The sequence below is a fragment of the Poeciliopsis prolifica genome, unplaced genomic scaffold, assembly GCF_027474105.1.
Source record: "Poeciliopsis prolifica strain line A6 unplaced genomic scaffold, Auburn_PproV2 SCAFFOLD003, whole genome shotgun sequence".
NCBI classification, from domain to species: Eukaryota; Metazoa; Chordata; class Actinopteri; order Cyprinodontiformes; family Poeciliidae; genus Poeciliopsis; species Poeciliopsis prolifica.
This window is the reverse complement of record NW_026562378.1, coordinates 15,785,962-15,802,214: the sequence shown is the minus strand read 5'-3', so window position 1 is coordinate 15,802,214 and position 16,253 is coordinate 15,785,962. Positions and strand designations below refer to the sequence as shown.

Below are 16,253 nucleotides of genomic sequence, written 5' to 3'. Positions count from 1 at the left end.
TATGTTGTTTGGGTGATGGGCTCAGGGGAGGGGAGATCATAACCCCACCTGATCTGACTCTGGTTTTTGTGGTACACTGTATATCACTGAAACACAGGTGTTTAAATATGTTAGTAGTGAGATAAATTGTACAAACTTCTGCAACTGTTCAAGCCAAGCTGACAGGTGTGCAGAAAGTGCTCTGGTCTGGTTTAACTGTCTCATATCCCGCCATCTTTTATTTGTTTTTTCTGAGGCTACAAAACAAATGAACTGCAGCTGAATGTAGGAATTATTAACTTTATTCCTTAAAGCTCAGTGTTGACTTTTAAATGCACTTTTTTTTGGCTCCAAACACCATAATTTGTTATTAAGACATTCAGAACCAAACACGGAGAAGCAGCATTCAGCTCTATGCACCATAAATCTGAAGCAAACTTCCAGAAAACTGTGAAACAGCTGAAATACTGAATTCTTTTAAATAAAAAACCCACATGGTTAGAGTTGCTTCTGACCAACATATTTGATGTGTGTTCATGATTTTAATGCTGACACTGTAATGCAATGTCTGTTGCTGGTTTCACAATTGATGACTGTGTGACGTGTTCATGATGTTTTTATAATTTATATTTTTATAATGTAAAGCACTTTGAACTGTCTTGTTGCTGAAGTAACTTATACAGATAAACTTGATTATTTCCAGAAATTTCTTGAACTGGTCTATATTATCATCAATTGTGTTAAGTGCAGCACTGACAGTGAGGAAGACCGAGACTGAGATGGTGCTGTAATTTGTATTGATGCCGACCTTTGCCAGCTCACCTACTGACGCCACCAAAAACTCTTTTGCATGTATGAGAGTCATATTATTATTATTATTATTATTACTGAAAATGCACTTATCAGGTTTTAAACACACATCAGTCGAAGACGCTTTGTTATTTTTCAATTCTCTATTATTATTGCTATGGTTACATGTACTGTGTTTTAATAATAGGAAAATCATGCAAATTAGGATCTTACACATAAAGCATTTTTCTTTTCAATGTTGCTTGTTAGTGTCTGATTCATAAAAATACATTTCTGCATTTGTAAAACCACAGTTACCATGTTAGTTTGCTTAATTTTTCCCAGCTGAAGATTTTCTGCTTTGTTCACAGATAAGATCAGAGTAACCACAGTCTTCTTCCTTCATTATTCCGGATACAGGTCCCTGATGCTGCTACCGGAAACATACATCGGAGCACATCCTGTGCATGGACGTATGATTGACTTCACCTCATAAACGTGTGTGAAAAAGACAGAAAAAGATTAAAATTGAAAGACAGTTTAAAGAAAATTGTTTTTATATTGTACATATGGAGGTTTTATTTATTTAAATGGCAATATCAAGAAATACACCACAACAATACACAACAATATATATATATATATATATATATATATATATATTAAAATTTATGAATTTTATGAAATTTATAAAATTTATAAAATTTATGAATCAGACACTATATATATATATATATATATATATATATATATATATATATATATATATATATATATATATATATATATATATATATATATTGGATTCCAAAGAATTCCAAAGAATATTGGACTTCTATACACACCCATATATATATATATATATATATATATATATATATATATATGGGTGTGTATAGAAGTCCAATATTCTTTATTTTGTGTAAAGAAACTCCATTTATTGCAACTTCATTTTAGGTTCTGTAAACTATTATTACATACAAAACTTGCCCAAGTTTGTGTAACTCATACTTATATTTAGCTCAATGCTAATTACAGTGGTAAAAACGTTTACTTTTTTTAGTTGTTTTCTATTCTAGTGTGGTACATTTCTTACAAAGTAGGGGTATTTTAATTATGTGTCTTTAATTACAAATTTTATGTTGAATTTTATCTTTCCAGAAAATACATAATTTGAGATTTTTGCTGTTTCTACAAAACCAAAAGTGGTTTAAGGGTTATTTTCCTTTCACGAGAATGCAAAAGTCTGCATTAGTGAGACTGCATTTCTCAGAAGAATACGTGTTATAATCCCTACATACACGTCAAATTTGTTTAGTGGTTTCGGGTGGAATAAAATCAAGACTGCACAGGGTTTGTATAAGACAAACGTACTCTACCAAAGGACGTTTAAAGAGAGAAGTCTAGAATTACCGACTACTTCATTTATTTTCTGAGAAGTGAAACAAATCTTCAGAAAAATCTACTATAAAAAGAAAATAGTATATAGTAATATTCACACAAATGAAATCATGCACAGAAACCAGAAATGTGCATAAAGTGTAATTAAAATATCTGTAAATGTACTTAAGCCAAAGAGTTCTGGTTTGCTATCTTATGATGTCTTATATGTTTGTTGAACGATTCCCCCAATTTAAAGTAACAGCTTTTAGTCCTCTTCTCTTCATGTGAGGTCAAATAGAAACAAATACTCAGGTTCTTTACTATTTAAGATGTATCTCTCCTGGTAATTTCACATTGTGAGTAAAAGATTAACTCATCTCATCTGTCACTCATTCTCAGAATGATAACAGTTTTCACAGTGATGTTGAACTGACTTTTGACAGTTTTTGAGCAGTATTACAGAAATGCCTTTCAGAAAAAAAACCAACCTGTATTTTCGCTCGTACTTATGAGCGAGTTCAAGCCAGAGTGGAGGTGTTTTCGACATCCGTTTACTAAGAAGCATGCTTGTGAGTGGTTGTATATCTTGCAGGTTAATCATCAGTGTGTGGTTATTTCCATGTGCACTCCATATGCAAACACACACTGTCATGTTCTTACCGAAAAGCTACTGAGTTTCCGTTACCTTAACCGCAGTGTACTTTTTCCTTCGAAAAAGAGAAAATAGTCCAGATAAAGGTTAGAAAAACATAACAAAAATACTTCTAATGCAGATTTTAATTATTGAAGATAATGTTTTGTTTCCGAAGTATAACCTCTATTGTAATGGAGACTGGAAAACACAGATTTCAATCTTAATCTCCCTATAATAAACAGCGCAAAGAAAAATATGCTTTTGGTACTTCAATCATCTTATTATCTTACAGAGCATTGTGTGCTAAAGTAGTGTTGATGTTAAGAAGCAAGCGCTTGGAAACAGATTTATGCAGTTCACAATGCCTACATGAGCAAGTTTATAAGCTAATTACTTAAGAAACAAATTCAAAACTTAGTGTGAGACAGAGGCAGTTTTTTTCTGTGTTTGGGAACTAATCTGTGCCTCTAATAAAAAAAAAAAAAACTGATTTAAGAAGTTGAAAAATAACTCAGGAGGCCCCAGAGGCAGCAAATTCTCCAAAACCAGGAGTTAGAAGGAAAACAGTCAGCAGTTTTAAAGTAAAATTGCTATGAAAGCGGTTTTACTTCTATAGTAAAACTGCCATGGAAGAGGTTTTACTTCCATATAGCAGTTGACTATATGGTGAGCTGAGACAAAGACTAAAACTGTAGCCGTATTTTAGTTTATACTTACTTTACAAATCCGAAACTTGCAGTTGTATATATCAAGACTTACTAAATATAATAGGTAGATCTGTTTTTTAATTCTGTGGCACGACATTCCAACAGGAAATAAGCTGGAAAAAAAGGGAAGACATGCAGCAAATTCCTCGAGATCAGGACTTAAACTCTGGACAGCTGAATCAAAAACCAACAGCATGCATAGAGTAACCTACAAGTTACTTTACCAAAACATTGTTTCACAGCATGCTAGCTTCCTATTAGGGCAATTTATAAATCTATTCATGTAAGGTTTCTTTTTTGCTGTGTTACAATACACCATGTCAAAAACTCATGAATGAAGCCAGTGTTGCTGTTATGCTTGAGGAACCTGGACAAAGTTTGAGTTACCAGAACCAACATAGTTATTGCAAGAGATGCACAAAATATTGACTTACCTGGAATGAAGTCGCCAACATTATTCTACTTAACCAAAGATGTGACGGTAATCTTGCTAAAATGTTGCCTTCATCTGAGAAATGTCCGGCTTGGTAGAACTACTCTGGCTCTTAATGTGGTTTTCTCTCATAATCATCAAAAAAAAGTTTCTCCTCAGTGTATAGACAGAGATGTTCTTTTGAGGAGTTGTTTGGACTTGGATTGGTTGAGCCTGAACGAATAAAGCTGGCATGTGACTCACCCTAGCAGCTGAAATCGAACACTGAAAACAGACAACTGGTCACTCATACTACAAAAAAGATCCGCAATCGATGTAGAGGAGGATATTAACAAAAAGGACTACAGCTGGATATACATAGAATCCTAACTTTTTAAAACTATGTGTGAGTATTAAAACTTTCTAACTTGTCAGTTTTAGTTACCCTCTTTATTACTAAATTTCCATTAAGATACCTAATACCTAATGTGAGGACTGGTTGCAGGGATACCACATCCAAAGGGAGCATTGCTGGAGAGAACCAACTCAGTAATACTCTTAATTCAACAGTTTTCAAAGTTTGGAAGAGCTATCCACCCCTCCCAAACTACATCATTGCTATTATTTCTCTAAACGTTTCGATGTTGCTATGGTTCATATTCCAGACAGTCATATGTTTCACTGATGTTGTGGTGTTTCCCTGCTTTAGCTATGTGTTGCGCTACAGCATATAAAGATTCATTTACCTTGTCATTTATAATGCTAAAGGTATGAACTTTCTACAACAACTTCTAAAACAAAAAATGAAACAAAAACTTTGTGGCAGTGGAGCATATTTTAGATCCAGCCCGTGAAAATCCCAATTTCATGGTCGTTTAGTCTAATTTTTGTTGACTAAGACTTTCTCCTTACTCACTGTCACTTTGGGCAGTGAAGATCTCTCAATTTTATTTCCGACAAACAAACCTCACTGGTATGAATAATCTGAGTCATTTAATGAGTTTGACTGTATAAGAAGAGAAATTTAAAGATGCAATAATGATTCTATGTAAATGCCTGATGGCTCTTTGACATCTTTTTCTTTCATGAATTAACCAATGCATTTGGTTAGGCAACATCCTCCGTCACAACCTGAAACCACTGACCTCCTTTGTGGGAAATGATGGTTAGAACAGAAAGAGCTTGAGTCAAATAAATTTACTCGTTCAAAGATCAGAGAAACAGGTGTCACAGAGGTGAATTAGAACCTCCCTGTCTGAACATTTTAAAACCTAACTAGATCATTTTTATGACTGGTGGTTTCGGGAATGCTTTTTCCTGTCCTGTTATATTGGCCAAAGTGTGGAAAAGCAAAAATATGAGCTGCTTTTTCAGCAGGTTTAGCTTTACCAGGAAAGAAGATTATTTGATGGATGTAGCATGTGAATCCAGAGTTGCACAAAAACGATTTATAAAACATTTTACAAAGAGAAAATGTAAACAACAGTAGATCTAGTGTCACTAATTAGTGTCTGAGAAGTCACTAACTCTCATGGAGAAATTGTACAATATTAATAACTCGATTCCCACAAAAAGGATTAGGTTTTGTTGGTTTTATTATTATCTTTTGTTACTATATTTTTAGAGACACAGACCTTCATCCCTTCTAAGTTTATATGTCATAAGATTTTCTTTTATTGCAATTTTCTATCTTTTTTTAAAAATAAAATAAAAAAGAGAGATATTTAAAACTTATTAATGGGGAGAGTTATGAATGAGTTTTGAAGTTATGAATGTAAATAAATAATATGTTTTTGAAATTATTTTTAACTTTAAAGCTGCAGATCTTCAGAAATCCAACCATAAGACTGACAGAGTGGGTTGGGCTTTGTTTTTTTTTTCAGTGGAAGTGATGCTGACTAAAAACCCACACAAGGATTGCTGTTTCACAATCGAGTGCCACTGTGCACAAGCAACTTCGTGTCACGACTCACAGAGAACGACTTAATATGTTTCTGTTTAATCTCCTCATATTCATTTTGACTCTTGATGTGTTTACTGTTGATTCGGATGCCGCAAAATGTGAGAAAGGTAGGAAAAATAACCTTTTGGGTGTTTTTAAAAAATTGTTCTTGTTCTGTGTAACGATGTAGAATTTTGTTGTTTCTGTCTTTCTTCTGATGTATTTAGAAGTTAAACTTTTGTTTTTCTCCAACTTGTAAAATATGTAGGTCAGAGATTGAAGGAAACCTCCAACGGCAAAATAACATGTGAGTCGTGTAAGGAAGGAACTTTTCGGGCAACACCAAAGGATTCTAAAACTTGTGAATTATGCACACCGTGTGATGAAGGTAATAGTAAAAACCTTGCCAACATGTAATGACTAAAAACTGTTCTATGAACAGCCAATGATAAAATGTAAACATTGAATGAAGCCTTGTTTTGCTTCTTTTTACAAATCAAATCACCGTCTCTACAGTTTAAATCCTAAAGAATATAATTGTTTGGGTTTTACAGAAACAGGAAGCTTTATCAAAGAGACGTGCACCAAGGTGAAAAATACTGTATGTGGATGTCGCGATGGTTTTGTTCCATTTTCAAAGGATTCGGGCGTCTGTAAATGTGATATAGGCTCTGGACTGGAAAATGGGGGTAAGGTATAGAGTCAAAATAATTTCTTAGGTTCTATTATTTGATCCAAAGGCTTAACCTTTTTCCCACTGGCAGTTTGTTCAAAGTGCAAGGAAGGCTATTTCAGCAAAGAGATTGACACGCCATGTCAAAAATGGAAAGAGTAAGTTTCAATAGTTGCACACCGTTTGAAACCTCAAATATGCATGTAGCTAAAAGCTGTTGGTTTTCTCTTTGTTATGTTATTGCAGCTGTAAGTCTGCAGGGATTAAACAGGCTGGAAGCTCAACCTCTGACGTCGTGTGTAATGAGATGATAAATAATAGTCAAACCACTGCAGCCCCCACAGCAATCACAAAGGTTTTCCCCTCACTTTCATCAACACGTCGTCCACGTGAGGGGGCTCCAACACAGACACTCTCGAGTACCACCACAACTACTGTTCAGCTCCCCACTGTGAGAAACACAATGCAGCCTACAAGCATTCACATAGGTAAGACGTTTCCTGCTTCCTGTCACATTCAGATTCTAGGGTGATGTAAGCTGTAGCTGGACTGTCTCATTTCATTCCAGGTACGGCCATTCTCATTTTGGGAATTGCTGGACTGCTTGTGATGACAGCAATGACCTGCAAGCTGCATATTACCCCCTTCTGCCAGTCAAAACCAGCAGTACAGAGTAAGTGAAAGGCAGTCTGGGCTCACAGGTCTTAATTTAGTGAAAACATATACAGCTCTGGAAAAAAATTGAGACCACTGCACAGAAGACCTCCTGGTTATTTTGCCTAATATTGATTCCTGAACTCTTCCTGAGTTATAACATTAGTATTGTTCTTTCTAAATGAATATGAACTTGTTTCCTTTGCATTATTTGAGTTCTGGAAGCACTGCATCTTTTTGCTGTTTTGACCATTTCTGATTTTCTGCAAATATATTCAGAATTTTTGCTTGGAGTTTCAGACATGTTATCAGTAGTTCATAGAATAAAAGAACAATATTTATTTTGCTCAAACATTTACCTATAAGGAGTAAGATCAGAGAAACTGATCACTTTAAGTGATCTCTGAATTCTTTCCAGAACTGTATATATTCATTTAAGTGCAAGAACATTGAAGACACCAAGAGCAAAAAAAGTCATTCAGTTTTTATACTGGAATAAGATGATAGTGTGTTTCTCCTGCACAGGTGATTGTCCATTTTAACAATGCAATATTTAGAAAATACAAGCATTTGTATTCATTTTGTTGAATGTTTAAGTTACTTTTTGTGTTTTTTGATTTAATAATTATTATGCTATTATTATAGTATAATGGAAAATAGTGGCAAAATGTTTCCTAATTACTTTTTCCTTGATCATATTTACATTTTGGTTTGCAGCCAAGGACTCTTTGTGTCGGAGGCCAGTTGAGGAAAGCGGTGATGGCAGTGAGTCTTCTTTGAAACTTAACCCAGAGCCGTGAGATGAAGTTTTCCTTTGACAAAAATCCTCATCTGATACATCAGAGAGACATCACTGGAAACGTTTAATTTACTGCAGACCCCTCAGATCCTCCTTTTATTGTTTGTTGTGCGTTACATAAAACACACACACCACTGTAACAGGTGTGTTTTTAATCTATACTGTGGTCAAAATTTGACTGATTGTTCTGTTGTAATACAGTGTAGGATTATTGAATTATACCTCTCTTTTTAAAACTGTGAAACCATTCAAGATAGAAATTTGTCATCTTGATGTTATACTTCTTAGGAGGAGTTATTATGGCTGACATGGTGAATATGTTTTTTTTTCTCATAAGTATACATTTGCCAATACTACCTGGTGAATTGTCTATTATATGCATTTATATGCAGGTTTTATAGACCTTCTGCTGACATTATACATGCTCTAACAGGGCTGGGACAACTCTGAGAAATACGCACTTTGAACAATAATGTGGGTAGAAAATATAAAACGTGCCCCATACAAAAAAAAACCATAGAACAAAATTTCTCTTTTCATTTACGTTGTTTTTAAGTTTCTTTGTTTTGTTATTCAGTGTTTCCTTGATCTGTTCCAACAGTCGCATGTCTCTTTTGCACAAGATAAAAAAAAAACAAATCTGTTTTCAGAAACATGTGGGGTGAGGGGAAGTACCACATGGAGCAAAATGTGCTTCTTTTTCCCCCCACCAAGAGTTGCCTCCTCTGTTTTCTTGTTCTGGTGTTTGGAAAGACTGATATTGTAAATGCGAAAACTTTCATGTTGTTTGTGCCTTGCTGGAAATATTTTTTCAGATTAGTGCAGTCAGAGGAGTATGAAACTTTGCCCTAAATACCTTTCACCATTTACCAGATGAGCACTACGTTGCTTCATGCCTGGTTGAGGCTCAGTTAGTTGTAAAATCAACCTGAAAGGAAACTGCAGATACGTTGATTCATTCTAAGAATTGAAGGTTCCTTTCAAGAAGGTGGTTTTGGTTTAGGTAGGAAAAACATTTAAAAATACAATTTCTGGATTCATTTTGTACTTTGTTTATTTTATTTTACATTAAAATGAGCATGTCACATATGCGGTATGTAAAGTAACGTGTCCTCTATTCAAAATTTTCTGAAAATTGATTATTTATTGAAATAATAATAATGATACTGATGTAAAGTTACGAACATTTTACTTCTGCAGATTTTGGAAACATGTCTGAGCAGCGGTGTTTTTATACTGATGACATCTCTCTTTCTAGACAAGTGGGAGACACCACAATGGAAAAAAACAAAACAAAACAAAAACTTTTTTCTGTTGAATCCTAAAAAGCTTTCTTGCTCATGTTCAAATTAGTTCAACAGAGGTGGGCGCCCTCATGTGGTATGAGGGCGCCCACAGAAACAAAACAGAAAGAAAACATCGGTTTTGTATTTTTGTATTTTGTTTTTAAAAGTCTGAGATGCTTTTCACTAGCTCTAGCTTAAAATCTAGAGCTGGATAATAAAATAAAAAATCATCTTGTTTGTGAAATTATATAAAAGAAGGGAATTTTTCTGGAATGAAATCTTCCCAGATCAATACTTTAAGTTTTCAAGAAAAGTTCTATTTTTAAATTTTAAATTTGATTATTTACCATTGTTGGATTGATTTGCACAAGGTGTGACTTACTATTTAGGCAAGAACCACCAGGCCTTCTAAATGTGAAGGTCTGCTGCAGTCAGAATGACAGATGAAAGAGTACCTCCCCAAAACTGCCTGCAAATGTCACTGATCCAGGAAGTTGCTCTGCAGTTTCAGAGAAATTAAGCATACTTTTCACAGAACAAACCTGTTCGGGGACTTTTGAGTTGTAGCCTGACTTACTAGCACCTGAAGATAAACCTCATCAATTATTTTTTGTCTATATATATTTCTGGTTGTTTTATTTTTGTTTTGTTTTTTTACCCATGTCATATGTTTTTTCTTAATGTGTGTGTACAACAAACTTGTGCTTATATTCTGTATATTATTTGAGTAAAAAATTATTGATCTCTGAATAAGCCTTTGTGACTTTCTTTGTGTTATTTCTGTAAAGTTAAGACGCTTTTAAATAGTTGACTAACATTACAATATCCACTGTAATGGATGGTGCTTTTCAAATATTCTTCTCTGAAACCAGTTGAACCAGATGAGCATTATAATCACACTGATCATACATAACATTATGATTACTCAAAAAGTGAACATAAACAGAATGGGCCTTTGGATATGAGCCAAAAAACCAAACAAAAACAAAAAAACAATAAAAGGATAAAGTACACTCTTCAATGTGTCTCTGGTTAGAACTTATGGGCTAAAATTCTCTTGTTTTCAAAAAGCTACATAATGAAAAATAATCTTATCAATGCAAAAATTCATGTCAACTAAAATGAACTCAACCATTTTATTTTAAATGCTAACATACAGTTTTAAAGACATCAAATATTTGGATTTGATTTGATGACTATATGTTGGTGATTGTCCTTTTAATCTATTTCTAACAACTGGACCAGGATATCATAGGCAACAAATGAATATTTTATCATCAAAGGTGCTGGAAGTAATATGCTGAAGAGGTTTGTGATGGTTCTCATAAAACCATCGCAGCATGGATCACAGTTTGTTGTTGACTGACCAGTGGGTCAGTCATCGCAGCATGACTGACCCACTGGATCAATCAGTGGGTCCATGCCGATATGAAAATCTTTGGGTTTGTAAATTGTGATTTTATAGTTTTGGATTTTCATGTCACGATTCTAAATTGTGGTCCCTGTTGCATTGTGGTTGCCCACTTCCTTTCATGCATTCTGTTCCATTTACTTCCTTTATTTTTGAGAGGTCTGTTGCTGTGATCCTTTATCACCTTTGTTTGAGTATCTTTAGTTATACATTGAGGAGCAAATACAAAGAAAGGTAGTAAATGTTGTCAGTTAACTAAATATCTTTTTTTTTTCCAAGCTGACAAAATAAAAACTAATTGTTCTGCAAAAAACTTTGCATCTTTGCAAACAGGAAACTTCTGCAGTAGCTGCAAGGCTACATAAAACATATATGTTTTTTTCTGATTAGTTATACAAATCTCAATTCCCTCACAAAGGAAAAATACCACAAAAAGGTTGGGTACATTATACTCTTCATTGGGTTCATTGAAGTGAAATTTATGGTAGATTTGAATGACATTTTTTTTTCCCCCACTTTGACTCACACACAACTTTTGAGCTCAAAAATATAATTTTCATTTATACATAATCCTAACATCTTTTTCTTGTCTTCCTTGATATTTCTGACAGGGGCAGAAATTCTGCCTCTGAACTGTAGTTTCACACCTGTGTGCTTCAATTTCGCACTTTCTAGTTGCATGCAAAGACACATTACATGGGTTCTGTCAGACACCACCTACACTGTGAGCTACAGAAGGGGGTGTCCATGTGCATGGAAGAAATTGCTTCCACAGTGTCATCACTGCCATTTGTGGTTTTACACTGACAGACTCCTCCGACTACTGTTTGAGCTACGCAAATGCTAGTCATTGGCTACGTCACATCCTAAAGGAGGTGTTTCGCTGCAGCTGTCTACATGTGTGGTTATATAATGTCTTTAAGAAACCTGTGGTGGCACATCTACAAATCATGATGTTTGAAACAAGAGCAAACTCAGACTGAAGCAAAACAGGAACAGGATCAGATAAAAGAATTACTGTAAATACATGGTAATGAGAAAAGAATGTATTTGGCCCAATGAAGCACTGAGGCATTGTCATCTGTCACCTTGATCTCCATCTGTGGGAATGGCTTCAGCATATAAGACGCACTCAGAGTACCAACCTGGAGAACAAACAGAGACTGTAACTACGCCAACACAGACAGAAACATTAGAGAAACCAAGTATTAAATTCAATTATTCAAGAAAGATAATGTAGGGCTGGGATTTACTAATTTCTTAGGTATCTACAAATTATTTTCCTTGTAGGAAAAGGGTTTTCCTAATACCAGTGAGTAAACAAAACAGGCTCATTATTAGTTCTAATAATATTTTTGACTGAATTAACTGACATAGACTATTGCATAGATTTGACAATGCACAAAGAAAATCCTCACAAACATGCATCACAATCTGGCTGGTTTTCAAAGCCAACCACATTGTGAGTAAATGTACTTGACCAATGAAGCAGGTTTAGCGACCACTCCCCAGTGGGTCACTAAAATATGTTTTGTTTTTTGTTTTTTTGGCAAAAATGCATTTAAACAAGCTTATTTGCAGTACATTGGATATATATTTTTTTGCTTTAGTGCAGTACATGTAGGTATGATGTGGTCTTTATTATATGCTTCAACACAAGTTTCAGCAGAGACAGATTTGGGCTGATTTTTTGTAAATTTCATTTAGTTTGTTGGGTGCACTAAACAGTAGCTTCCTATCCCTACATCTTGAAGTAATTGGGCAGGAAATCATGTGCAAGGAACATATCATTAAATATGAAACACTCGCTCCCACAAATTTACAAATATATTTTACGTCATTTTATTTTGTGCAGGCCAAGGGAGACTAGCTATAGTTTTTTCCCTCCACTATTCTCACCCATTTCTTTTTATCATTGACCTTTTACGTGGTCTGGTCTGCAGTGATAGCTGAGTGGAGTACGCCTGTGACATTTGTTTAATTAGAGAAAGTCTGAGGAGGCAGTTTGATGTAATTGTGTCGTGAGCAAAACGCAAGAAGGCTGAACGTGTGGTTGGGCTGTTAACCACAGATGTGCTGCAGAAGAAGTGACTGTAATTTAAGTTGATTGTTGCTTTGGTTAGATTTTAAAAAGTCTGAACTTACGTCTGTGTCTGTGTGGGCCTGTGTTGATGGTTGACTATCAAATTTTTTGTTTGGACCAGGAAATAGTCCGGATGTTAGGCTTTAGTGTTATTGAGTTAGGGTTGCCTAATTTTGTGCATTTGTTCTGTTACATTCTTTGACCGTATTACTTTTGTGTAACGTTTTAGTCAAACTTTTAATTTTCATTTAACAAAAAATAAGAACAACAAATAAGCAAAACGCTGCGGAAAAATCTTCTGAACAGAACCATTACAGAAACAAGTCCAAACTCAGAAAACAAACTACTGTATCCCAATAATTTTAGATGCTGCTTCCTTTAAGGGTTTTAGCAGCACATTTCCCTCCTCACCATTGTCCACTGACTGAGGGGATGGACAGATAATCCACCTGACTGTCTCAGCTGTTCCCCTCTCTGTTTCCACATGATGGTGCAATCAGATATTCCCACTTTAAACTGGCCACAAGGCTCCTGTGCTTCCAAGTAAGACAAAATTCTGCCATGAGCCAGACGGAGACGCTGAGAGTGAGAGCTAAATGAGAAAAGGAAAAGTGTGGAGCCTGATTCACTGCAAAGCATCAGCTTTAAGACATTACTATTGTGAAAAAAAAGTCTAACTTTGAGAGGCATGGCTTGTCACCATATGTAACCTACTGACTGAACATGAGCTAGAACAGATATACAGAAAATTGCAAATCACAATTAGTTGTAATAAAGTTATGAGTAAATCTCTACAATGTTTGATCGAAATCTCTACACAGAGGAAGCTACATTTTAATTAACTTAAAGTGTTTGCGCACTACATCTTGCAAAAAAGATCTTAATCTAATGTGGCTCGAGTCACTCACACATGCTAATCTTAACATGAGAATGTGAACAACCACAGCTAAACATTGACTTCCGTTTCTTTGAAAATGTTCAACTACAACTTCACTTGATGTTTCAATTTTAATTAGATTTTGAACCATTTCCCTTTTGACTTATTTCTACCTATTCCTCAGTTCAAATATGTTTCTTTTGTTTTTGTTGCTTTTATTCCAAGTTTTATTATTTTTAATGCTCTGAAAAGGTCATAGCTGCAATACACACCTGAGTGACGGAATAAACTTAAATTATTTACAAAGTACATACAATTGTAACACAAAGATTCGTATCACTGTTATGGAGGAAGATTGTTTTCAGTGCAGTTCTCTGTTTGTCTCCAAATAAGAACACATCAACAAGTAGTAGTCCAGTGTTTTTACATTTAAAACACTACTTAAGCGCGGAGGTACTCTGTAGATTGTAGACAAGGAGGGCAGAACAGAAAACCTTACACCTTTGTTATATAGACAGATTAACTGTGAGTTTTTTTGTCAAAAAAAAAAATACATCTGTTTTTTTAAACGTTGATTGCAGTTGAGCTTCTTGTTTGTCTGTTTCAATATTCCCACACCTGTGGACATGTTCATACAAATCTCAAAACTTGTTGCTGGTTACACCTTTACTGTCATGAAGCCAGTCCAGGTGAGTCATGCAGCCATATTGAGAAGGGATTAGTCCTGATTAGCAGATTATTTTTGTTTCCAACAGACAGGAATATGTCTGAACAATCTACATCTCTGTAGACTCTCCTTAAACCCAAACATTGTGCTTGTGTCACTTTGTAAACAAAGGTAAAACAAGGAAAATCCTTGCCCTACTTCAAACACACAAACGGTGACATTTGAAAGAAAACAGCATCATTTTTACTAGCTAAGTCATTGTGTTATCCTTGGCTATAGTAAGAACGCAACAAGCATATTTTCTCTGCTCTTTTTTATTGAAGTGTAGTGGAAGTTTTGTGTTTGACCACCTGGATAATATTATTCCAAAAAATCTCATACATTTAGACAATAATTAGACCTTATTTTGTTTGTTGGGTCATAGCAACAACACTATCAAGGCAGCCCACAATTGCTTGATGGTTTGTATATTGTCCTTTTCTACCTTTTGTCATGGTTTGACATTAGTTCTTGATGTTAAAGTAACTCACAAAACACATCAACAATATGTATTTAGAAAGCAAAATTGCTAAAAAATGTATTGTTTAGTTAACTTTGTTTGAGGGGAGGCTGCCAGGTACAGCAATGAATAATCCACATGAATAATTTGTGATGAGTCTTACTGGGTTAAAGACTGATGAGCTCTCTGGGGGGAGCACTAGAGATTCATGGATTGTGGTGAGTTTCGTGTTTCATTGTCCTCATAAAATTTACTTGTACAGTTGATGGTGAACTGAAAGTATTTTTGAAGCGTCGAATTGCTCAGTGTAATTTTCTGCCATTTAATGGTGCAAACATTCGGCTTACTGAGGATTGATTTCAGTGTGACTAAAGGCTGAGTTTCATTTGCCAGGAAACCCCAGGCTACAGAAGACAGGTATGTCAGACCACAATGTGATGATATGTAAAGCTGAAAGCAAGAAGCTTCACATATCATCACGTAGATGTGGAGTTTTTACTTCTATATACAGGGACTGCAAAATAATGTTGTTCTCCTCCTATGCTCTCTTCAAAACTACAAACAAGTTCACTAAACAACGACCTACCTCACAAATTGCAAAAAGTTACATTTTTTTGCCTAAATCATATTTTAGGAGTATTTTCATACCAAAAATTACTTTTGACAAAAAATGACTCAGGCCATTATTTTAGGAATGTGACAATATTTTGTTACAGATAGTCAAGGAATCATAAGATTTAAAATGAGAAGAAACAAATAAAAACTTTAATTGATCAATTATTATTTATCTTACTATAGATGAAATACAGTGCACCAACAATAAAGCTTATTTATTCTTTTCTTTAGAGGGTTCTTCAAAGAAAACAAGCTTTAAGTCAGATGTTGAATAGTTTGAAGGCTTAGGTGATGAACATCAGCTGCAAACACTTCAATGTAGATGAGGTGGGCAGAGCAAATAAAAAATGTACTCAAGAGTTTGTTTTTTGTTGATATTGGAGATTTATTTTTTTGCCCAGGTGGAGAAGTTTGGAGGCTGCCTCAATGTAAAAATAAAAGAAAGATTTTTTTTTACAGCCATTTGGAGTGCAAACCTAAGCATTTTATTTTTCCATTGAGGTTGGTAAAAATAAAAAACGTAATCAGAATTGTAACTTTCAAGTACAAACAGAATATACCTTCAGTCTTGGTTGTACTTTTTGCGACTCGTGACTAAACCCAGTTGGTCACTTTTTTGTCTCAGTATTAAAGTAAACAGATCTTCAGCAATACAGTTAGGGCCAGAAATATTTGGACAGTGACACAGGTTTTGTTATTTTAGCTGTTGACAAAAATATGTTCAGAAATACAATTTATATATAGTATGGGCTGAAAGTGCACACTCCCAGCTGCAATATGAGAGTTTCCACATCCAAATCGGAGAAAGGGTTTAGGAATCATAGGGTGAGCCTCCTTTTCAGG

General features: G+C 34.8%; 1 protein-coding gene across 1 annotated transcript; it reads left to right on the top strand.

Moving 5' to 3' along the window:
* Nucleotides 1-5,851: 5,851 nt before the first annotated feature.
* Nucleotides 5,852-10,005, top strand: si:ch73-361p23.3 (tumor necrosis factor receptor superfamily member 4). Its single transcript, XM_055027075.1, has 7 exons — nt 5,852-5,974; nt 6,115-6,234; nt 6,401-6,535; nt 6,611-6,677; nt 6,766-7,007; nt 7,088-7,192; nt 7,891-10,005. The coding sequence occupies exons 1-7, from the start codon at nt 5,893-5,895 to the stop codon at nt 7,971-7,973; spliced, it is 834 nt and encodes a 277-aa protein (XP_054883050.1). The 5' UTR covers nt 5,852-5,892; the 3' UTR covers nt 7,974-10,005.
* The last annotated feature ends 6,248 nt before the right edge of the window (nt 10,006-16,253 follow it).

Excerpts from the sequence above, each read along its gene's own strand:
- si:ch73-361p23.3 (XM_055027075.1), top strand. The coding sequence starts at position 5,893 with ATGTTTCTGTTTAATCTCCTCATATTCATTTTGACTCTTGATGTGTTT. Across the intron at positions 5,975-6,114 it reads TGCCGCAAAATGTGAGAAAG|GTCAGAGATTGAAGGAAACC; the intron begins GTAGGAAAAATA and ends TAAAATATGTAG. Across the intron at positions 6,678-6,765 it reads CCATGTCAAAAATGGAAAGA|CTGTAAGTCTGCAGGGATTA; the intron begins GTAAGTTTCAAT and ends ATGTTATTGCAG.